Below are 23,203 nucleotides of genomic sequence, written 5' to 3'. Positions count from 1 at the left end.
CCCGTGACAATGCAATTCTGGGGCAGCAGGACCCCAGCCTCGGCCCCTCAGGCGGCCGCAATCGTCCACATCCTCCCACGGTCTCAGACCCGCTCCTGGTGGGGCTGGGAGAGCCCTGCGGTGGAGGAGGTACCTTCCCCCTCCTGTTACTCACCGCACCACCGCTGGGGGGCTGAGGCCCAGGGCAGCTCCCAGGCCCCTGCCAGCGGCGTAACAGCGCAAAGCCTCCGGCTGCAGGGGGTGGCGCGGGGAAGCCCCGTGCACGCGGTGGTGGCCAATGTCGTCGGTGTTAACCAACGAGACTAAAAACCAGGCCCCAGTCGGTGGCCACACTGGACGCCGTGGGTGTGAGCAGGTGGGAGGCTCTTTCCCAGGAACGCCCCCGATGGGGCTGCTGAGGGCACTTGGGTACCCTGACCTCAAAGCACCCTCTGCTTGACCTAAATCCTAGCTGAAGCCAGGAAAAGCCTGGCAGGGCTCACGGTGGGGCAGCCGAGCCAGGCGCCTGGGGGTCCGGACGGTCACCAGCGGTCACCTGTACGCCTGTCCCCACGTAGGCACCACGGCAGGGGTCCCTGCTCCCTCCCGAGGGCTGTGGTCACAACCTGTGGGGTATTCGCCTCCGGACACCCCCATCTCCTACTCCCAGGCTCCGCCCCAGGAAGCGCCACCCGAGGCCCAGCAGCACCGGCCGTGTCCCCGCTCTCACCCGGCTGCAGGGCAGATGGTGTGGCCGGAGCGGACCCTCCCTCCTGGGCTGGCACGGCTCGAGCTGCCCTCCCTCCCCGGGCCTGCCAGGGGCTGGGAGGCCACCTGTGAGCCAAGCACTTACTGAGACAGAGAGGAGTCCAGGCTGAAATCTTCCAGGTGAAGCCTGGGGACGGAATGGAGTGGACACATCAACGCGGACGGATGGACAGACAGAGGGCCTGGGCTCCTGGACCAGGAGTGGGCAGGGACACGTAGGGAGGACGCGGGCAGGGTCCAAGGGAAGCAGGGGTGTGCCCGTGCGCACACTCCCGACTGGGCCTGGCGCCCTCGGCACCCGTACAGCATCACAGTGCACGCGGCAGTGCGGCACACGTGCCCCGGCCCGCCCCAGGCGGGACGAGCGGCAGGACCGCAGGTCTGGCGAGGGCTTACTGCCCTGTCCGGCACTAAACCCGCCCCAGGCCCTGCGTGACCCCGGTGTCCAGGAAGCAGCACCGTCAGCCCCCCTCTGACACCCAGGAAGCTGATGGCAGCAAGAGGCGGGCCCCGCACAGGGCCACTGGCTGGATGACCTCTGCTGGGCTCCCCCGCCCTCTACAGGCCACTGCACCCCCTGCCCCTCGGCTTCCTGGGTGATGAGGCAGGCCAGTGCTCTTAGGGACCCCCAGGGGCAACCCGTCTACTGGGCCAGCAACACACACCTGCTGCCCTTTGGGCGGCCCGGCCTAGGGCTCTACCAGACTGACCACAGCCAGATGACACCAAGGTGGGCGTGGCCTGTGCCGACCTGGGAGGGAGGCTGGGAGGAAGAGGCTGGTGGGAGCTGCCAGACTGCCCGTGTCGGGGCGGAGTAGGGAGGGGGGCACAGAGGGTCTGCTCTTTGCTGGTGACGCACCCACCTGGGGCCTGCTTCTCCGCAGAGGGCTTCACAGGGCCTCTCTTTCAATTCTTAAAGCAAACATCTTCCAGAAGGGGAAACCAAGATTCAGAGAGGACCACTGCCTCCCTGAGACCACAGGCGGGGAGGGGGGAGCGGCCTGCCTGCCTGCCTGTGCAGGGCCCTCTGGGTGGGACCCCCGGCCTACAGCTCCTGGTGCGCCCGCGGGTGAGGTCTTGGGTGGGTGTGGTGTGGGGCTGGGCGCTGCAGAGAGCAGGGGAAACCTGGGCTTAACTCGGCCCAGATTCTGCGTGTTTATCCAGCTCAGGTTCCCTTTGGCCTGGGCTTTGCCCCCAGTGCTGAGTCGGGCGACAGCTGCACCCAGGGTGGCAGGAACCTGGCAGGGCCAGAGCCGGTCACAGCGGACCAGGAACTTGCTGAGAGCGGGTGAGGGGCGCCGGCCGGAGAGGACAGGTCGGGAGAGGGAGACTGGGCCTGTTCCTGGAGGGGGCGGGCACAAGGGCAGATCTGCCGCGGAGGAGGGGCGGGGGAGGCCCGAGGGTCCTGGGGAGAACAGCACGAGGGCAGGGCCGCGCTGGAGCCGCCCGAGGGGGAGCCGGAGCCGGAGCCGGAGGAGGCGGCCACGCGTTGGGCTCAGAGCACGCGGGGAGGGCGGGCTCAGGCCCCCAGAGCAAAGTGCACAGCTGGTCCTGGGCTGGCCAAGCCGGTGTTCACTACAGCCCTTGCTTCCTGCCCTCCCCGGCCCCCCGCAGTCCACAGACGCCCCCAGGGCTCTGCACGCAAAGGCGGGGCCTGACCGCCGCCGCCCCCGCGCGTCCTTGGTGGGCAGCCAGGCTCAGAGGGGCCGCCCTGAGTTAGGGCCCTGGGTGTAGGGGCGCCCCCCAGCGGCCACTCTCTGAAGCTGCCACCCGGGTCTCCGGGCGATTTCAACCCCCGCCCAGGCCCTGCAGCACCCGCACTGGCCCCGCCCAGGCCCCACCCCTGACTGCACCCCGCCCCCAAGGCCCCACCCCACCTGGGGGCCTTTGCACGAAGACCCCGCGGCTGGAGCTCGCCCTCTCTCCCCCCAAACCTTCTCATCAGCCCAGCTCTGAGCGAGCCCCTCCTTGGATGTCCCCTCCGGGTGAGGGTCCAGGGTTGGTGAGCTCCGCCCCTGAAACTACCCCCGGGGAGGGCGAAGACAGCCTCCTGGCCCAGCTTCGAGGCCTGGCCTCCTGGCGGCCTCCCACTCCCCCGTCCAGGTCCTCCTGCCTCCCCTCCCCGGGGACCCTCTTCCTGCCCTGGAGTTCCCTTGACCTCTACGCGCGCGGCCTCCGGCGGGTCCTCAGAGCTCATCCTGGCCTCTGGCCTCCACTCCTCCCCTTGCCCGTGTGGCCCCATCCAAAGCCACACCCACACAAGGGTCCCCACTCCCCGGCCTGGGCTCTGCCTCCCGGACTTCTCCCCGTGGCCGTGCCTCTAGGTACCCCAAACTCAGCCGTCCACAGAGCGCTCCCCATTCCCTGCCATGACTCCCCACAACTCTCAGACCCCAGAATTCTACCTCCTAGATCCTTCTGCAGCCCGTTCCTTCTCACCAGGGCCCCTGCCATGCCTTCCCGGCTACCCCCACGTCCCCTCCAGCAAGCCACCAGTGAGCCCCTCACTTGGGACACAACCCAAACCCAGGGGGCAGGGCCTGCTAAGTAAGCAGGCCCTTCCTCTCCAGCCTCACCTGCCCCAGCTGTCCCACCCCTTTGCATCCCTCTTCCTTCCAGGTCAGCACACCTGGCACCCGGCTAGGACCTGAGCTGTGCCTGGAAACCTCCTGCCTACACCTTCCAGTGGTTCTGTCCCCACCAGCCTGGGGCTCTGCAGGGGTGTCCCCAAAAGCCAGCACACTGCCCTGCTCTGCCCTGCTCTCCTGCTGGCCCCTGGGCGACAGCTCTGGGCCTTAGCACCCTCACCCCATTCTGGCTCCTGGGGCCCCTCCTCCCACACACAGCTGTTGGGGCCCAAGGACTCGTCTCTCAAAGGCCAGGGGGCAGCCCACGTCCAGGGCCGAAAGCACCCCCCCTGCCACCAGTGGGGCCCCCGAACTCGGGCCCCAGTCCACGCAGGCCAGCTTTGCCGTCCCTGGCCCCGACCTGAGGCTGGACTCCTGAAGACTCGGCAGGAGGTGGGGGACTGCGCTGGGCCCCCCCAGCAGATGTGAGGCTACACGGTAGCACCCCTGGGGGCAAGGCCGCTCAGCCCCAGGGTCGCAGGGGGCATGAAGGGGCCCTAGCCCAGCCGTGACCCTCCGGGAGAGTTCACTACATGGCCAGCCTCTCCCTCACTGGCTCTTCAGCTCCAAAGCTCTCAAGCGATGGTCCTTATCACCCCCCCCAACCCCGGTCACGTTTCTAACGATCCCCCCACAGCGTCCAGGAGATGGGGGTGCAGTGCTTCAGGGGCAGGGGGGGGGGGGCGCCCTGGGCAGGGACGAGGCCTCGTGGCCCAGCGAGCCCTGCCCCCGGCTGGCTCCAGAAGGCGTGTGCAGGATGCAGGCAGCCGCAGGAGCTGCGGCCACAGGCTCCCTCCGGCAGAGGGCAACCACCTGCCGGCTCTGGTCTTACCGGAATCTATCAGACTCGTGTTCCTAAGGAACAAAGCCTGCAAGTCCTCCCCTGCTCTGAAACCTGCCATGGCTCCCTACTCCTCCCGTCCAGAGCAAACTCCACAGTGCGCATCTAACGCTTGGGGAGAGGAAGCTGCAGGCACCAGCCCTTGGTGCTGCTGGGCCAGCGATGCAGCTGCAGACACCCCCTCTACTCTGCAGAAGGGGGCTGATGAGGACCCTGAACCTCAGGGGCTGCAGGGGGACTGAGTGAGGCTGCTCACATGAAGGTCATCAGCACAGGACTGGGGGTGGCAGGGGTGGGTATGGGAGGAGGGCTCCCTGGAGGAGGTGTCCCTGCCACCGCGGCTCCCATGCTGCACTGCGGGTTCAGATGCAGCCTGGAGAAGACCTGCCATGCCTCTGTCCCTGCACTGCCTCCAGGAAGAGGATGGAGAAGAGAGGAACCTGGTCTCCAGGGCCTTGGCCGGCCCTTGCCTCCCTCCTGCCCAGGGGCTGCCCATCAGCTGCGTGAGGTCACCAGGCGTGCCCGTTAGAGGCACTCAATCTCCAGCCTTAGCAGTCTCCTCCGGCAAATGGGAATGACCGCTGGGCAGTGGCCCCCAGGGGCGGCCAAGGAGCAGGAAATGGGGTTTGAGGGGCCCAGAGGGCATGTGGCCAGCAGGAGGGGCGGGGGGAGGCTCCCCAGGCACCCTTGGTCTGCCATCTGCCAGGCTGAGTCTCTGCCAACCCCTCGCCCCAACCCTGACACGGCACAGCGCCTCCCCCAACCGCCCCAGGCTTTGGCCCTGGCCGCTTCCTCTGCCTGGAAGCCCCTGCCCATCTCCCTGTACCCCCCCCCGAAGGGCGAGCGCCCCAGGAAGCCCGCTCTCCCTGTCCCGGCCCAGCCTGCACCTCCCTCTACCAGGCACAGCTTTCCGCGCCCACGACATGTGCCCACACCAATGGGTCTGATTCATCTCGGTTTCCCCCGCAGCACCTAGAAGGGCTCCTGGCACAGGGCAGGGGTGGCTCTGCATTAGCCCTGCAGACTGAACCTCAGCGCCCTCATCTGTGAAATAGGCCGTCGTGCTGCGCTGGGCCTCAAGGAGGGGCCGGACAGGGCTTGGCACTGCCCCTGCCTGGCTGGGGAACCAACCTCCTGCACCTCAGCTGCCACTGGCTCCAGGCACCAGCCCCAGGGAGCCTGAGCCCTGATACACCCCAGCTCCCATCTGCTATGCAGCTGCTCACCTCTGAAGCAGGACACAGATGCTGGCCCCGCCTCCCCCCAAGTGGCTGCTGGAACCAACAAGAGTGTGGCCTCCAGTGGGGCAGGGCTCGGGCAGTGGTCACCAAGCCACCTGGCACAGCGCCCAGGTCCCCACTGCCTTTCCCTCCGGTCTTATATGCAGCCCCTCTGTGCTCAGCCTCTCAGAGCAGGAGGGAGCAGGGGTCCCACAGGCTCCCCGAGGCGGGCTGGAGACACACAGAGCGGCTGGGGCGCTTGGCTGGGGGTCCTGAGGGAGATCTCGGCCGTCCCTCCCCTCCCGGGGCTGCAGGCAGCGCGGCAGGTGCAGCCGAGCGGAGCCCGTGCGGGATGCGAGCGCAGAGATGCAAAGCCCCTCCCGCGGTGCCCCGCGCCCCCGCCCCTACCTCTGGCCCACGTCGCTGCCTACGGAGCCCCCGCCGCGGGCCGGCAGCAGCGGGCTGAGCCCGTGCGGCTCCTCGGGGGCCGAGGCGCCGGCCGGGGCGCCCCCCGGGCCCGCCTTGCCCTCGGACGGCGAGCGCGGCAGCTTGGCCCGCGCCATCCTGCCGGAGCGCACGGCGGCGGCGGGCGGCGGGCGGCAGGCGGCGGGTGGCGGCAGGGGAGCGGGCGCTACCATCTCCGCGCGCCGCCCCGCCTTCCCCGCGCCGCCCCGCCTTCCCCGCGCCGCCGCCACAGTGGAACGTCCGAGGGGGGCTGGGAAACTGGGGGCGGCCAGGCTCCCTCCCGCCGCGGCCCGGGGGCGCCCAGGCTCGGCCGCCTCCCCACCCCGGAGGCTGGGTGCCCAGAGGACGCGCCACGTGGGAGAGGGTCTTGGCGCCCCAGGCTTCGAGGGGCTGCCTTACAACGGAAGTAGTAGTAATAGTCATGCTGATGGTCACGGCGCTGGGAGGAGGGGAGGGATAGTAGCACGGTGACAGCCGGTGGCTCTCGGCCGGTCACCTCCGCAGGCAGGGGCTGCTGGAGAGGGGAGCCTCAGCCGGCCTGTGGGTTCTGGGGACGCGGGTGGGGCTCTAGTTGGCCAGCCCAGAGCCACGTGCACCTGCCAGCCCCTACCCCTGCTGCCCAGGTTGGGTGGGTCCAGCCCCTAGGTCAGGTGGGACATCGCTGTCTGTCCTCCCACCCGCAGGCACTCAGGGGTCGCCCTTTCCCCCACCTCCTTCCCCCCAGAGCTTTCTGGGAGTCACGGGGGTACTCGTTTACCGATGCCCGCATGCCAGGCTCAGCTCCGTGCCAGGCATGAGATCCCAGGCGTGGATGAGCCAGCTACTTCCTGGAGCCCGGTCTGCGCCCGACGCCCTGCTGGGCGAGCTCGGATCCTCTCACTGAATACAGATAGCTTGAGGAAGTGTGCAGATTTCTGTCCGTTTGCAAAGTGGGGAAACCAAGGCACTGAGGGAGGGAGAAGTGCCTTCCCCAGGAGACCAGACAGGAAGCAGTGGAGCGAGGTCTCCCACCCGGGACCAGCTGACTGAGCCTCTGCTCCCTGTTGCCACATTGTGTGGCTTTTCTGCCCAATTCCTTCCATTTTCACAGACGAGGGAGGCCTGAGGCTGGGAAGGACAGGTGACTCGCCTAGGTAATGGCCGTCAGGTGTTGGCGCTGGGAGGACCAAGGCTGTGGGTTGGCTGCCCTGGAGCCCAGCTGGGTGCAGGGGTGCTCAGATGACAACCGTCCAGGCTGCCGGGGGGCTCCAAGCCCTGCCGACGTGTCCAAACCCTGACGCCAGACCGGAGCCTCCAGCTTGGCCAGCCTGCCTACCTCTATTTCTTCACCCCAGTTGTGACCCAGCAAACCACCAGGGCCCGGTGCTTACAGAGGTCTGCAGGAGGAAGGTGGGCCTCGGTACACCCAGCCCCTGGCCTGGCCCCTCCCCAGACATTGCCTTGTCGGGATAAAGCCATTTGGTGATCTCAGCGAACACTCATAGTGCATTTCCCCCGAGCGCCTTCTACGTCCCATCCCGTCCCATATCTGCCGAGGTGTTTGTACTGGCCAAGCACTGGGAGGCCCCTGCCCGTCCTGGGCAGAGGGGGGCAAGCCTCTGTCAGCCATTCCCTACCCTTCCCATGGAGAGAGAGGCATAGAGCGCCTGGAAAAGAGGGAGGGCTGGAAGTGCCTCGGGCCTGCTGGTGAGCGAGACGCATGGTGATGACTGTAAAACAAAGCCAGCAGCACCGCGGCACGGGCAGCGCCATCTGCGGGGCCACGCTGAGGCCCCTCTGTATGTGTGTCCACGCGAGGCAGGCTGAGACCTGGGACCCTTTGCTGCAGAGCTTGCGCCGAAACAAACATCTCTTCGAGCAACGAAATACAAAGAAACGATAAGGGACTAAAAATAACTGCGTGCATGCGCAGGTGGGGCAAATTCTGGACAACAAGAGACAGAAACCCCAACTGCCACTTCTGAAGAGCTGGGAGCAAAAGCAGGGCACTGCGCGAGACCCTTGCACACACCACCAAGGGGTGGGCAGACCTCCTAAGCCACCCCTCCGGCCCGACCCCTGGACACATCCCTACCCTCACCCCATATAAGGAACCAGACGCCTCCACCACTCAGCGAGTGAGCAAGGGAACCTATTACTTGTTCACGCTCCCCACTACAGCAGCAGGGCCCCCAATGAAGTCTTGCCTGAATTTCTGCTGTGGCCTCTGATCAATTTCTATTGATTAAGGAGGCCAAGAACCCTGGTCGGTAACACACACACAATAGACCATCAGGGACGTTCACCTGTGCACCCCAGGAAGCTGTGAGAGGGGCTCCTTGGGACTCTAGGGTCCACAAAGAGACCAGAACTTGATTTCCTTGAGCAATGGCAGCGAGTGGCAGCCCATCTCAGAATGCTCGTGGGAGCGCCATCTGTAAGGGCACAGAATGGCAAACGCCTCACGTCCACCCACAGGGAAGGCTCAGCGTGTCTAGCGCTTCCCACCCTGAGTGCTGTGTCTTTCCCGTTCTGGGTTTTGAGAATGCAGTGGGTTGGCAGGTCCCGATGGTGTCTGAGGTCCAGGGTCAGATCAGGTGACAAGGGCAGGATGTCCAACATTTTGTGTGGCGGGATCTAAAGACAAATACAGGCTGATGTGTGGTGGTTACGTCTGGGAGTGGGCTGGGGGAGGCCTTTCAGCTGGCTGCTGCATCATTTAGGTAAGGTTTGATTTATTTTGAAAACAACGGTCCACTTCTATGATCCAGAGTCTAGTGGTATCTTCCTGTGTGGGGAGGACAGACAGCCCTCCTGGGTGGACCAGTGGCCCACGGCTCTGCATCCCCAGGGCACTGTGAGGAGTGTCCAGTGGGCAGGCTGGATACTCCCACGTGAGGCGAGGCAGGGAGAGCAGACCCAGGCCCTGAGGACTCCCAGCACTGCTTGCTCCCACGGGGCTCAGGCAGACTCAGACCCCATGGCTGTGTGTGGTGGGGTAGGGGGCAGCCAGGAAGGTCGACTGCTCCTTTTGCTCAAGCACTTTGCACCTTCTTCCAAAGGGCTTCATTCCTGCCACACAGCAGCCCTGTGTCATTCTGTGTGTGGGGACTGCTGGCTGGGTGGGGGTGGGGCAGGCTGGCTGCAACTAAGGAGCCCATGTGCCGCAACTAAGGAGCCTGTGAGCCACAACTAAGGAGCCCACCTACTGCAACTAAGACCTGGTGCAACCAAATAAATAAATTAAAAAATTAAATTAAATTAAAAAAAAAAAGAAATAAGCCCGTCGCAAAAGGACAAATTCTGTAGGATCCACTTATCTGAGGGACCTAGAATAGTCAAATCCATAGAGACAGTAAGGAGATGGTGGGGGCCAGGAGCTGGGAGACAGAGTTAGTGCTTAATGGGGACGGAGCTTCAGTTTGGGAAGATGGGAAAGATCTGGAGATGGATGTGGTGATGGTTACACAACGACGTGAATGTGCTTAAAGCCACTGAGCTGTGCACTTAAAGTGGTTAACATGGTACATTTTTGGTGTTATTTTACCACAATTCAAATAAACAATTTTTTTAAAAAGAAGGAAGGAAGGGAGAGAGAGACGAGAAAAAGGGGGATAAAGAGAGGATGGACTTCATAAGACAAAGAACCTGGCCAACAATAAAACATAACTAGGAGCAGAAGGAATTCCCTAAACAGGCTTCAAGCACTAAACCCACTGGACAGGGACAAGCTCAAAAATGAGATATGTTGGTATCTCAACAGAGTGAGGGAAACAGGGAGATGACGGAAGTTTGGAGACAAACCGAGAGCCCAAACACTGAATCACGTGGGATCACTAATGCACCCAATCCAGAAAAGATGTGACTGAAAATGGAGTTACTGACAGAGGGATGGCCCTGCTGGCACAGAAGCAGATGCAGGGCAGAGGCACAGGAGCTGAGAGCGGTGGGAACACTCACGCAAAGAACTGCTTGTGCCCTGGATAGAGGCCCCGACCTGTTTTAAGTATTTAAAACACATTCAGAAAGTACTGAGAAATATAACGATGAAAGAGTTCCAGGAAAATAAGGTACAGGATGTGCCACACCCAGATATTGATTCCATTAATCTACTGCGCTTAAAGGATAAAGAAAGAATTCTTCAGGCAATAAGACAGACAATGCAAACCAAGTGAAGGGTAGAGCAAGTTGGCTTCAGGGGCTGGGGGAGGGGGCGGGGAGTGAATGTTTAATGGGGACAGAGCTTTGGTTTGGGAAGATGAAAGAGATGGATGGTGGTGACGGTTGCCCATCAAGAATACGCTTGGGCTTCCCTGGTGGCGCAGTGGTTGAGAGTCCGCCTGCCGATGCAGGGGACGCGGGTTCGTGCCCCGGTCCGGGAAGATCCCACATGCCGCGGAGCGGCTGGGCCCGTGAGCCACGGCCGCTAAGCCTGCGCGTCCGGAGCCTGTGCTCTGCAACGGGAGAGGCCAAAACAGTGAGAGGTCTGTGTACCGAAAAAAGAAAAAAAAAGAATATGCTTACTGTACTTAAAGACAAAGACTGTAACAAGAAGCAAAGAAGGGCATTACATAATGATCAAGGGATCAATACAAGAATAATATATAACAATTATATATGCACGCAACAAAGGAGCACCTAAACACATAAAACAAACATTAATAGACACAACGGGAGAAACTGACAGTAACACAATAATAATAGGGGACTTTAACACCCCACTTAAATCAATGGATCAGACAATCCAGACAGAAAATCAATAAGGAAACACCGCTGGTCTTAAATGACACATTAGACCAGGTGGACTTTATATATATATATATATAGAGAGAGAGAGAGAGAGAGAGAGAGAAAGAGAATGACTCATCCCAAAGCAGCAGAATGCACATTCTTTTCAAGTGCACATGGAATATTCTCCAGCATAGATCACATGCTAGGCCACAAAACAAGTCTCAGTGAATTTAAGAAAACTGAAATCATATCGAACATCTTTTCCAACCACAACAGTATGAAACTAGGAAAAAAACTGCAAAAACCACAAACACGTGGAGGCTAAACAATATGCTACTGAACAACGAATGGATCACTGAAGAAATTAAAGAAGAAAATAAAAACATACCTGGGGACAAATGAAAATGGAAACACAATGATCCAAAATCTGTGGGATGCAACAAAAGCAGTTCTAAGAGGGAAGTTTATAGTGATAGTGATACAAGCCTATGTGAGGAAATAAGAAAAATCTCAAATAAACAACCAAACTTTACACCTAAAGGAACCAGAAAAAGAAGAACAAACAAAACCCAAAGCTAATAGAAGGAAAGAAATCATAAAAATCAAAGCAGAAATAAATGAAGTAGAGACTAAAGAAATCAATAGGAAAGATCACTGAAACTGAGAGCTGGTTCTTTGAAAAGGTAAAGAAGATAGATAACCTTCAGCCAGGTTCACCAAGAAAAGAAGAGGGAGGGTCCAAATCAATAAAATTAGAAATGAAAAAGAAGTTACAGCTGATACCACAGAAACACAAAGGGTCATAAGAGGTTACTACAAACAATTATATGCCAATAAAATGGACAACCTAGAAGAAATGGACAAGTTCCTAGAAATGCACAGTCTCCCAAGACTGAACCAGGAAGAAATAGAAAATAGGAACAGACCAATTACCAGTAATGAAATTGAATCAGTAGTAAAAATCTCCCACAAACAAAAGTCCAGGACCAGACAGCTTCACGGGTGACTTCTACCAAACCACTAGAGAAGAGTTAACACCTACCCTTCTCAAACTATTCTAGAAAATTGCAGAGGAAGGAATGCTTCCAAACTCATTCTATGAGGCCAGCATCACCCTGAAACCAAAACAAGACAAAGATATCACAAAAAAAGAAAATTACAGGTTAATATCACTGATGAACAAAGATGCAAATATACTCAACAAAATATTACCAAACTGAATTTAATAATACATTAAAGGGATCATACACCATGATCAAGTGGGATTCATCCCAGGGATGCAAGGGTGGTCCAATACCCACAAATCAATCAATGTGATACACCACATTAACAAATTGAAGAATACTAACCATATGATCATCTCAACAGATGCAAAAAAAACTTTTGACAAAATTCAACATATTTTTATGTTAAAAACTCTCAACAAAGTGGGTATACAGGAAACAAACCTCAACATAATAAAGGCCACATATGACAAGTCCACAATTAACAACATAGTCAATGGTGAAATGCTGAAAGCATTTCCTCTAAGATCAGGAACAAGACAAGGATGTCCATTCTTGCCGCTGCTATTAAACACAATATTGGGAGTTCTAGCCACAGCACTCAGACAAGAAAAAGAAATCCAAATTGGAAAGGAAGAGGTAAAACTGTCACTGTTTGCAGATGACATGATACTATACAAAGAAAATCCTAAAGATGCCACCAGAAAACTGCTAGAGCTCATCAATGAATTTGGTAACATTGCAAGATACAAAATTAATATACAGAAATGTGTTGTACTTCTATACACTAACAACAAACTATCAGAAAGAGAAGTTAAAAAAAATCCTGTTTACCATCACATCAAATAAAAATACCTAGGAATAAATCTAACTAAGGAAGTAAAAGATCTGTAAGAAAACTGATGAAAGGAACTGAAAATGACACAGAGGTCAAGATATATCATGCTCATGGATTGGAAAAATTAATATTGTTTAAATGACCATACTACTCAAAGCAATCTACAGATTCAATGCAATCCCTGTCAAAATACCAATGGCATTTTTCACAGAACTAGGACAAATAATTCTAAAATTTGTATGGAAACACAAAAGCTCCTGACTGGCCAAAGCAATCTTGAGAAAGAAGAACAAAGCTGGAGGTATCATGCTTCCTGACTTCAGACTATACTACAAAGCTATTGTAATCACAACAGTATGGTACTGGCACAAAAACAGAAATATAGATCAATAGAACAGAATAGAGAGCCCAGAAATAAACACACACACTTATGGTCGGTCCATCTGTGACAGAGGAGGCAAGAATATACAATGCAGAAAAGACAGTCTCTTTCCCAGTGGTGCTGGGAAAACTGGACAGCTACATGTAAAAGAATGAAATTAGAATGCTCTCTAACACCATATAAAAAAGAAAAACTCAAAATGGATTAAAGATCTAAATGTAAGCCCTGAAAACATAAAACCTAGAAGAAAACAAAGGCAGAACACTCTCTGACACAAGTCGCAGCAATATGTTTTTGGATTTGTCTCCCAAGGCAAAGTAAACAAGAACAAAAGTAAACAAATGAGACCAAATTAAGCTAAAAGCTTTTGCACAGCAAAGGAAACCATCAACAAAACGAAAAGGCAACCTACCAAATGGGAGAAAATATTTGCAAATGATATGACCAATAAGGAGTTAATACTCAAAGTACATAAAGAGCTCATACAACTCAATAACAGAAAAAGCAAACAACTGGATTAAAAAATGGGCAGAAGACCTGAACAGACATTTTTCCAAAGAACGCATACAGGTGGCCAGCAGGTACATGAAAAGCTCAACATCACCAATCATCAGAGAAATGCAAATCAAAACCACAATGAGACATCAACTCACACCTATCAGAATGGCTAACATCAAAAAGACCACAATTAACAAATGTTGGCGAGGATGTGGATAAAAGGGAGCCCTAGAACACTGTTGTTGGGAATGTAAATTGGGGCAGCCACTGTGGAAAACAGTATGGAGCTTCCTCAAGAAGGTGAAAATAGAACTACCATATGATCCAACAATCCCACTCTCCTGGGTATATATCCCCCAAATCCTTGAAAACACTAATTCAAAAAGATACATGCAACCCAATGTTCATAGCAGCATTATTTACAATTGCCACGATATGGAAGCAACCTAAGTGTCCATCAACAAATGAACAGATAAAGAAGACGTATGCATAAATACAATGGAATACTAGTCAGCCCTAAAAAAAAAAGAATGAAATTTTGCCATTTGCAGCAACGTGGATGGACCTGGAGGGTATTATGTTTAGTGAAATAATTCAGAAAGAAAAAGGCAAATACTGTGTTATCACTTATATGTAGAATCTAAAAATAAAACAAAGGAATGAACATAACAAAACAGAGACTCAGAAACAGAAACTGACTCTGGCCCTCCCACCTCCCTCTTCAAAAAGCCCTGTGATCCCATGGGGTCCACCCAGATGATCCAGGACTGTCTCCCCATCTCAAGATCCTTAACTTCAACACATCTGCAAAGCTCCTCTCGTCACCTAAGACACTTGCAGGTCCCAGGCATTAGGACATGTACATCTTTGGGAGGGGGGCATTGCTCAGTCCATCACACATGGTGAACCTATGTAACGCCATTAGTCAATACATGAAACCCAGAAAGAGTAGTCCAGAAAAAACACCTTCAGCTGTCATCCTTTGAGGCTGCTATAATACACTTTGAAAACTGGTAATTAAATGGAAAGGATTGAGCGTGTTTTCCTGCTTTCTCAGCAGGAATTATGTTTCGGGGTGTACAACTAGTTCCCATTGATGTAAGAAAACCACCAGTTAAAGAAGAATGTGGCTTATACTCAAGGAGGGTGGAGCAGAACCGGAAAGGAGCTTGTCCAAGCCGCCACAGAACGTGGGGTCAGGGAGGACGTCCGGTGGGGTTGCCACCCTTAGCTGCACCAAGGAGGGGGAACGCCTGGTCGTATGACGACGGATCACCTTGCACAACTGCCCAGTGCAAGGGCTGGGCTGTCATCGTTAAGCCATCGTGTCCCTCTGGCCATCTCTAACGGAGGGACAACCGGGACATGGGGCAACATGGGGACGGTGGTGGCACTTAAAACCTTCTCTTGCCTGAAACATTTGAGTTCCGTCCACGAGACCTTCAGATCCAACATCCAGTGTACGGGAATACTGGAGGCGGAGCAACAAGCTGAACCACCCACCAAGAGGCAACCAGACACACAGACGGCAGAACATTCTGCAGGACCAGAGGCCTGGCGTATCAGCTGCCTTTGCTGTGTGACAAATTGCCAACTTCACAGCTTAAAGCAACATATACCCGCAGTGCCGAGGTTAGAAGACTGGGTGTAGCTTAGCTTGGTGTCTCGCTTAGGGTCCCACGCATCTGAAATCAGCATCAGCAGGGCTGAGTTTCCACCTGGACCCCTGGGGAAAATCCACCTCCAGGCTCATCCAGTTGGCTGGATTCAGCTCCTGGCGGCTGTAGGACTGAGGTTCCCCTTTCCTGCTGGCTGTTGGCTGCTCAGCCCCTAAAGGCTGCCCTCCATCCCTGGGCCCCTCCACCTTTAAGGTGGCAATCGTGGGTCAGATTCCCCTGTGCCCCAAATCTTTTCTTCCACTTCCAGCCAGGGAAAACACTCTTGCTTTCAAAGGGCCCCTGTGACCAGAAGGGGCCCAACCTCCTGGTGATTAACTCAGCCAACTGGTTAGTAACCTTACTTATAATGCAAAATTGCCATGGGTATGAGCTTCCTATGGCTGACGTAACAAAGTACCACAGTCTGGATGGCTTGAACAACAGAAATTCATCCTCTCCCAGTTCTGGAGGCCAGAAGTCCAAGATTAAGGTGTCAGTAAGGCTGGCTCCTTGTGAGGCCGTGAGGGAGGATCATTCCAGGTCTGTCTCCAGATTTCTCTTTTTTAAAAGGTCACCAGTAGGGACTTCCCTGGTGGTCCAGTGGCTAAGACTCCGCATTCCCAATGCAGGGGGTCCGGGCTTGATCCCTGGTCAGGGAACTAGATCCCACATGCTGCAACTAAAAGATCCTGCACATAGCAACCAAGATCCCACGTGCCGCAACTAAGAGGCGGTGCAGCCAAAAATAATAATAGTAAAAAGTAAATGTTAAAAAAAAAAAGGTCACTAGTCATGTTGGATTAGGGCCCACCCTAATGACCTCATGCTCATGTAATGACCTCTGAAGACCCTACTTCCAAATAAGGAGATCCTGGGGGTGACATCTCACCATCTTTACCGGCTTGGAGATTAGGGTGGGGGACCTGGGGAGGCCACACCTGGTAGGAGCCACTCTGGATTAAAAGGAGTTAGTGAACCCTAATAACCAGATGCAACACAATATTCCTGGACCAAACAAACCAGCCGAGAAGGACAGGTTGGGGCCACCAGGGAAATGTCTTCCCCAAGCCAGGTATGTGCTGCCCCCTCCCTGGACTCCACCCTGGCTGCAGACCCAGAGCCAGGAGCCCTCATCCACTCCCCCCAGGCTCTTTGATCACCTCATGGGCACCACCCGGGGCTCCCCGACTTCTCAGGGGAGACGCCTCCTCTCCTCCCGCCCCCCCAGTGCAGACACGAGTCTCATGAGATGCCCCATAGATGCCACACGAAATCTGTGCTCCCCCAGAGGCTCCAGGGGAGGGTCCTTCCTGCTTCTTCCAGCTCCGGGCGGCCCCAGGCGGCCCTGGCTTGTGGCCACATCACCCCAGTCTCTGCTCCATCTCCACAAGGCTTTTCCTGTGTGTGTTTCTCTTCTTACAAGGATACCAGTCAGCGGATGTAGGGCCCACCCTAAATCCAAGATCATCCCATCTCAAGATCTTTACCTTAATTACACCTGCAAAGACCCTATTGCCAAATAAGGTCATGTTCCCAGGTGCCAGGTGGACATGAATTTGGGGGACACCATTTCAAAGCACTGCAGTGGGTCTGCAGTTCTTTCCTGCAGACCCCCTCTCCTGAAGTTCCCCCAATCAGCTGTGCGACCTTGAACAGGTCTTTTTCCTGTGGGATCTGCCTCTACTCACCAGGCGCCCGCACAGCGTGGGTGAGGGGAGAGGCGAAGGCTCTCCCTCCGGGGATCCTGGGATGTTCTTGGGGTGTAAGGAATTTGAAATCAAGGCAGAGCTTAACCCCGTGAAAGGTTACCGGCCATCTCTCTTTTTTTTTTTCAATTAATTATTTTAGTTTTGGCTGCGTTACATCTTTGTCATGCACAGGCTTTCTTTAATTGCGGCGAGCAGGGTCTACTCTTCGTTGCGGTGCGTGGGTTTCTCGTTGCGGTGGCTTCTCTTGTTGCAGAGCACTGGCTCTAGGCGCAAGGGCTTCAGTAGTTGTGGCACGCGGGCTCAATAGCTGTGGCTCACGGGCTCTAGAGCGCAGGCTCAGTAGCTGTGGCGCACGGGCTTAGTTGCTCCGCGGCACGTGGGATCTTCCCGGACCAGGGCTCAAACCCGTGTCCTCTGCCTCTGCAGGTGGATTCTTAACCACTACGCCACCAGGGAAGCCGTGGCCATCTCTTTTGTAGCGTCCACCTTGTTTCCCCAAGCCTGCTGTGGGTGGAATGTGTGTCTCCCCAAACTCACACTGAAGCCCCAACCCCCAGTGTGATGGTGTTTGAAGGTGGGGCCTTGGGAGGTGATTAAAGTTAGATGAGGTCCCGAGAGTGGGGCCCTAAGTTGGGATTAGTGCCCTTATGAGAGCACGTGCTCTCTGTGTCTCTGCCTGTGTCTCCCGTGAGGACACGGTGAGAAGGAGTCTGTACACCAGGAAGAGGTCCCATCAGGCCCCCCCTACCCCTGGCTGGTATCTGATCTCAGACTTCCAGCCTCAGAACTGTGAGAATTAAGTGTCTGCTGGTGAAGCCCCTAGGCTGGGGTGTTTGTCACAGAGCTCGAGCTGCCTGAGACCCAGCCTGGACACTCTCACCTCCCATTTTCACTCCAAGTGGATGAAGCCGAATGACACGTGCACAGAATTTTCAATGGCAAATGGCACATCGTGGGAAGCATATCAGGAGTGAAGGGAACCGCAATGTGAAGCAGAAACCGAGCATGGTTTCCGTGACACTGGAGGATGCTGGCCACCTCTCGCTGGATGTCTGTGTTCTGCTTTGCACTAATTGGGAGGAATTTAATTTTGATTCGTGCACACAAGTCCCCGGGATGCAGGCTTAGAGGCGAAGAGGTGCACTGAGATGTCCAACCCCAGGGACCGGGATGGGGACCCGGCTCCCGGGGACGCCCAATTCGCCATCTCAGGGTCTCCCGCAGTATCCTCGGGATGTGGGCAAGGGGAGCCAGGGCCCCTTCTCATCACAGAACTGCTAACACCTTGACTGGTGTGCCCCTAATCCCAGATCACTGAGAGTGTGGCTGTCTTCCAGGTGCAGACTCAGGTCCAGGAGCCCCGCCGACCTGCCTTGGTGTCCACGGGCTGCTCACACCTGTGTGCGCCCCTCCATCACCCACACCCTCCCCGTCCCGTTTGTTCTTATTCCTTTATCCTCCATCTTCTCGCTGTCTATCCCGCCTGCTCCTGGCCTCCCAGGACCGGGGGTGACCCAAGCCCCCACACGCCCACCCAGAGGGAAGGACACAGGGTTGGAGGAAGGCGCGGCCTGCCCCTGGGAGCCCCGGCCACTCTCTGCAGGGGGGCCCCAGGTGACAATGGGGAGAACTAGACCTGGCCCAGTCCTACAGTGGTGTGGCAGAGATGCAGGCAAATGAACCCCAGGCCCGGAAAGTGCTAGAAAGATCGATATAAATCTTACCCCCTTGGGACACAGCACACAGAATCGGCTAGGACCTGAGCCTTTCCTTGGTCTAATCATGCAGACAGAGGAAAGTGAGTCCCCAAGAGACACAGGGACACTGAGAGAGCCGCCTGGCAGCGTCCGGGTCAGCTCCCAGTGTCCATGCACCCAGCGCGCTCGCCACTGTTCTGTCTATGGTTTAAAGTCAGAAACCACAGAGACGGAGGCAGACGGGAGAAGGCAGAAGGTGTGCAGCTGCGGAGGATGTGGGCGGATCCCGGGAGGAGGTGAAGGACCCTGGGCTCAGGTGGGAGGGAGCTGAGGTGAGCACAAGCGTTTCAGGCCTGGGCTACAGAGGAAGCTGGGAGTGTTGGGGGCCCACTGGAGAGGCTGGCGTGAGGGCGGGCAGCCGTCCAGGGCACAGAAGCAGCCGCCCCAGGGGTGACCAACTTACGCAGGGAGGGGGTCCGGGAAGACCCCCGGGCCTTGGGCCTGAACACCCAGGTGGCTGCTCTGGGCTGGGGAGGGGCTGTGGGGGGAGGTGTGGCGTCTGGCTTTAGACCCACACTCCGGGGTGCTGGACGACATGTCCCCCGCACCCCAGCACCATCCAGTCCTATTCTGCATGGAGCTGAAGGTGGCAGGGGACCCCCAACCTGCCTGGGCCCCACCAGCCTGCGCCACCGCCATTTCCCAGGCGGGCTGTGTCCTCCAAGGCCTTCAGGTCTGTGACGGACACAGGCCCCTGGCCAGGATGGGGCCGGGATCCCACCTTTGCCCCATCCTGACGGCTAAGCAGAAGCCAGGCCCTGGGAATTTAAAGGTAAAACCAGGGGCTTGAACTCAGCCCCCGCGCAGGGAGAACCCAGGGGACCCCGGGGGGCTGGGCCTGCTCCAAAGGCACCTCTCTGAGCCCTGCCTGCCCCTCCCGGAGCCCCTGGGGGCCATGGCTGCCAACAGTGGCTCCTGCAGGGCGGGGCAGGGGTCTGTCCTCAGGGCGCCGCCCGCAGCACAGGCCTGCCTCCCCACTTCTTGGCTTGCTGGGTGAAACAACACGGGGTGCCGCTCAATCCCATAGCAGCAGCCAGGCTCCATCCTCTGTTGCTGGAAGAGCTCAGGGAAACACGGAACAGGGCCCTTCTGGGCAGCGCTCTAACGCTGGAGGCCTGGCCTCCTCACCTCCCTGCAGCCGCGCTGCCCCGGAGCCCCCAGAGGGGCGCACACACCTCCCCACCCCCAACCCCGTCCTCCACTAGATGCCTGGAGGGAGAGGGGCACGGACCCTGACGTCAGCTCCCGCTGCGGGCTGGGGTCCTGGCCGGACAGGCAGCTGGTCCCAGCACGCGAGCCAGGAGAACACCTGGCCGGGCCTTCTCCTCACCTGTGGCTCTGCCCACCCCAGCCTTTGGCTGGTTCTAACCCTCGTGGGAGACGAGCCTGTGGTGGGACAGCCCGTGTCCCCCGCACCGCAGTGCAGAGAGGGTGTGAGGTGTGGCGGCTGGCTGAAGCCTCGTGTCCATGTTACAGACCAGGAAAGGAAGCAACACTTACAACGACCAAAGCCCTGTCTGCAAAGCCCTTTCCCGCTCCCCTCGCAGCCGCCTCTTCCAGGCCGGGCCACAATTGGCCCTCTGCAGGAGACAGAGCGGGCATGGGGGCTCACCGCCCAGCCAGGCCTGCAGCCCCTGAGCCCCACAGGGGGCCCTCAAAGCCCCAGGTCCATCCTCCAGGACCAGGTGCACCAGGCGCACTGGAGGGTCCGCTGCGGACGGGGAGGGGCCTCCTGGAGCTGCCCCTTGGCTCCTGGGGCAAAGGGGCAGTGAGCTGACCCGGGACAGGGCAGGGAGCCCCGAGGCCTAGGCCTTGGAGGGTCCAGGTCTAGGGCTTCTGCCTAGAGTCCTGCTCCCCAGGAGCCCTGAGACCCGGCCACAGGCAGTGATGAGGGTCCCCTAGGACCCTGGCTGCCCCCTGAAGGTGAGCCAGTCCTGGCTCTGCCTGCCTCCTCGCTGCCCGCCCTGCAAGAGGCTGGCGAGCAGTCTCCTTCGCTCACGTGGGCTGAGCCCCCCCTCCCCCCAAGGCCACGGTGTGTGAGGCTGTGGTGACTCATGGCTGTGGCTTTATTCCCCTGGAGAACAGGAAGCCCACAGCCCTGGCCGCCTACCCACAGCCTGCCAGGAGTCGGGCAGCAGCGCCCCCGCTCACCCCACAGAGGCTGCCCTGGGGCACGTGAGTGGGGCTGGAAAGGAGCCCAGGCGGCAGGGACCCAGGAGCACGCGCGGGAGGGCAAGCACAGCTCTCCTCCCCGGACCCACGACGCCCCCCGTCTGCAGTGCCGATTCGCCCAGGCCACCGGCCCTTCCTCCTGCAGCCCCAGGACCCCGGCCCCGGCCCAGCCCCGGGTTCTGTGGGACTGTTCCTGGGGCACACGGAAGCACGGGCTGAGTGCACACGGCCCTGCTGGTGGGGCAGGCTGGCCTCCTTGGCCTCCAGCCTCTCGGGCCCTCCGGCCACCCCACAGCCTCTCAGCCCCAGTGCCTGCTCCCTTCCCTCACCCGACGTACAGACACATCCTTACCACCTCTCCACACGTGCAGCGCAGGGTCTCCACGCCTGTCCGGGGACCGCGGGGGCCTGTCCTCTGGAGGACTCCCCCCGCGCCACACACACACACACACACACACACACACACACACACACAGCCCGTCTCTGAGCACCATGGGCACACAAGCACAAAGTCCCTGGGCCCAGCACACAGGAGACTTTCCCCCTGAACACAAGGCCGAGGGGAACAGAGACTGGGGGGTTGCCAGGAGCTGCAGGGCAGTGACTGCTCACGGGTACGAGGTTTCCGTCTGGGGTGATGGAATGCTCTGGAACTACATAGTGGTGATGATGTATATGTACCAAATGTCACTTTATATTTTAGGTTTTGTATATTTTACCACAATAAACCCCACCCTCCCAAGCCACAGGGTCCAGAGCACGGTGGAGGATTCAGTGCCAGCTTCCCATTTCCCAGGGGACAGGGACAGTTCCCTCCAGGCAGACACACGCCACCCTTGGCTGACGGCAAGGACCTGCCATCCACTCCTAAAATCTAAGGGATGTGTCACTGCAATTACATCAGTTGCAGTCACTGGCATTTCTGGAGCATTTGGAGGCCCCAGGCCCACTCGGGGAGATGGATGCCGTTTCCTGCCCGCCTCTGAAAGAACCTCTGGGGCTGCTGTTATCGAGAATTAATCAAGTCCCAGCGGAGCAGGCAGTGAGGGCCTGGTGCTGACTCAGGAAGGTGCTGAGCTCACGTCTGGCTTAGAGAAGTGCCCAGCCTTGCCCTCCTCTGCCTCTGCCCACCCAGGTAGCTAAACGAACTCTCCACCTGGCTGTGTGTTTTCGGGTGGGTTTACCTATTACCACAGTACTCAGTCCACCAAGATAAAAACTACACGGCCTTAATGTGCCCCTCTGCTGGGTTTGCACCCTTGGTTCTATGTGGGTGAAGCCCTTGGGTTCCATCTCTCCTCCTGATTCTACCTGGAGAATGCAACCGAATGCTATGGGAGGTCTGGAAGGATATTCTGTTTCCGGCAGGCAGAATGCATTTTAAACTCACCTTCCACAAGTCTCACACACAGTCCTTACATGCTGGCCTCCTCCACAAGCACGATTTCTTTCCCAGCTACAGCTTCAGCACTGAATTATTCTGAGAGCCTGATCTGTGCCCTGACGAATTCCAACCTCACGGACTTTACGTGCTAACTTGAATAACTGCACTGTTGGGACAACTGCAGATTCACGAGCCCAGTTCAGGGCTTGGTGGGGAAGGAGACCCGCAGACACCGGGGCCCCTCCCCCAACACACTGCAAGGGAAGTGGTTCTGGTCCGAAGTCCCACAGGCTCCAGCGTGAGTCCCTGCACGCATAAAGAACTTCCCCCGAGGCTGATGGAGCTATGGTGCTGGGTGTTTACTGAGACAGCTATTTGGGGAAAGGGCAGAGAAAAGCAACATTTCTCCCAGCTTCCTGCCAGCCTCCTCAGCACATGAATTATTTCCAAGGGCTCATTTTGCTGGTCCTCTGCCGAAAGACTCAAGTTCATTTTGCTTTGTGCCCCCAGGAGAATCCAAGGTGAGGGCACGTTGTCATCCCTGGTGACCACAACATGAGCTCCCTTAATTAATAATAAATGACCACAGCCAGCGTCTGGAGGACGCCAGCCCTCAGCCAGCCTGCGGGGCTTCGCCACGTGGCGCTTCCGGCCCTGGCTTGTGCCCCAAGTCAGCAGAGCTGCCAGAGGGACTGGGGGCCTGTGGGCAGAGACGGAGAGGCTGGCCCGGGGACTGGTCTCTGGGACTCCCCAGCACAGAGCCTCCCGTCCCATCGTACAGGCTCCTCCCGGGAAAATGCTTCCCACCCTCCCCACCCCCCAACTTCTCGGGGTCCCGGAAACCCGGGAAAGTTGAAGGGCGCGGGCCCCAGGCAGCGCGGGCGCAGCGGCGGCCTTCAGCACCACGGACAACTCCGCGCGCCGACCCCCGCCCTACCTGTCGTCGTTCTGGAAGGACTGGTCGCCCAGCAGCAGGTCCCGGAAGCGGTACCGCGGTGGCAAGGGCACGAGCTCCGAGTCCAGGTCGCTCATCTTGAGGCTGACAGTGTCCAGGAGCGCGCCGTCCCCGCGGCCGCCGTCCCCGGCGCCGGGCTGCCTGCGGGCACACGCCAGCGCCCCCTCAGCCTGCGCCCGCGCTCGCCGCGCAGGGCGGCCCCCGGCCAGCACAGCCCCCGCCCGCCCCGCCGCCCC

At 57.7% G+C, this 23,203-nt stretch overlaps 1 protein-coding gene across 6 annotated transcripts in view; it reads right to left on the bottom strand.

Annotated features, from left to right (window-relative positions):
* The window catches only part of KCNT1 (potassium sodium-activated channel subfamily T member 1), a 71,250-nt gene that overhangs the window by 34,456 nt on the left and 13,591 nt on the right, over positions 1-23,203 (bottom strand). For 5 of the 6 annotated variants that reach the window (XM_029203747.1, XM_029203744.1, XM_029203746.1 and 2 more), the window contains exon 2: positions 22,950-23,108. In XM_029203747.1, the coding sequence (XP_029059580.1) occupies positions 22,950-23,044 (95 nt within the window). In that variant the 5' untranslated portion in view covers positions 23,045-23,108. The remainder of the gene's footprint in view (positions 1-22,949; positions 23,109-23,203) is intronic. The other variant, XM_029203749.1, reaches the window with a different exon arrangement.

This window comes from Monodon monoceros, unplaced genomic scaffold, assembly GCF_005190385.1.
Source record: "Monodon monoceros isolate NGI ecotype Baffin Bay Population unplaced genomic scaffold, NGI_Narwhal_1 Super_Scaffold_5, whole genome shotgun sequence".
Taxonomy (NCBI): Eukaryota; Metazoa; Chordata; class Mammalia; order Artiodactyla; family Monodontidae; genus Monodon; species Monodon monoceros.
The sequence above is the reverse complement of the archived record's forward strand: the minus strand, read 5'-3'. Positions and strand labels throughout refer to the sequence as shown.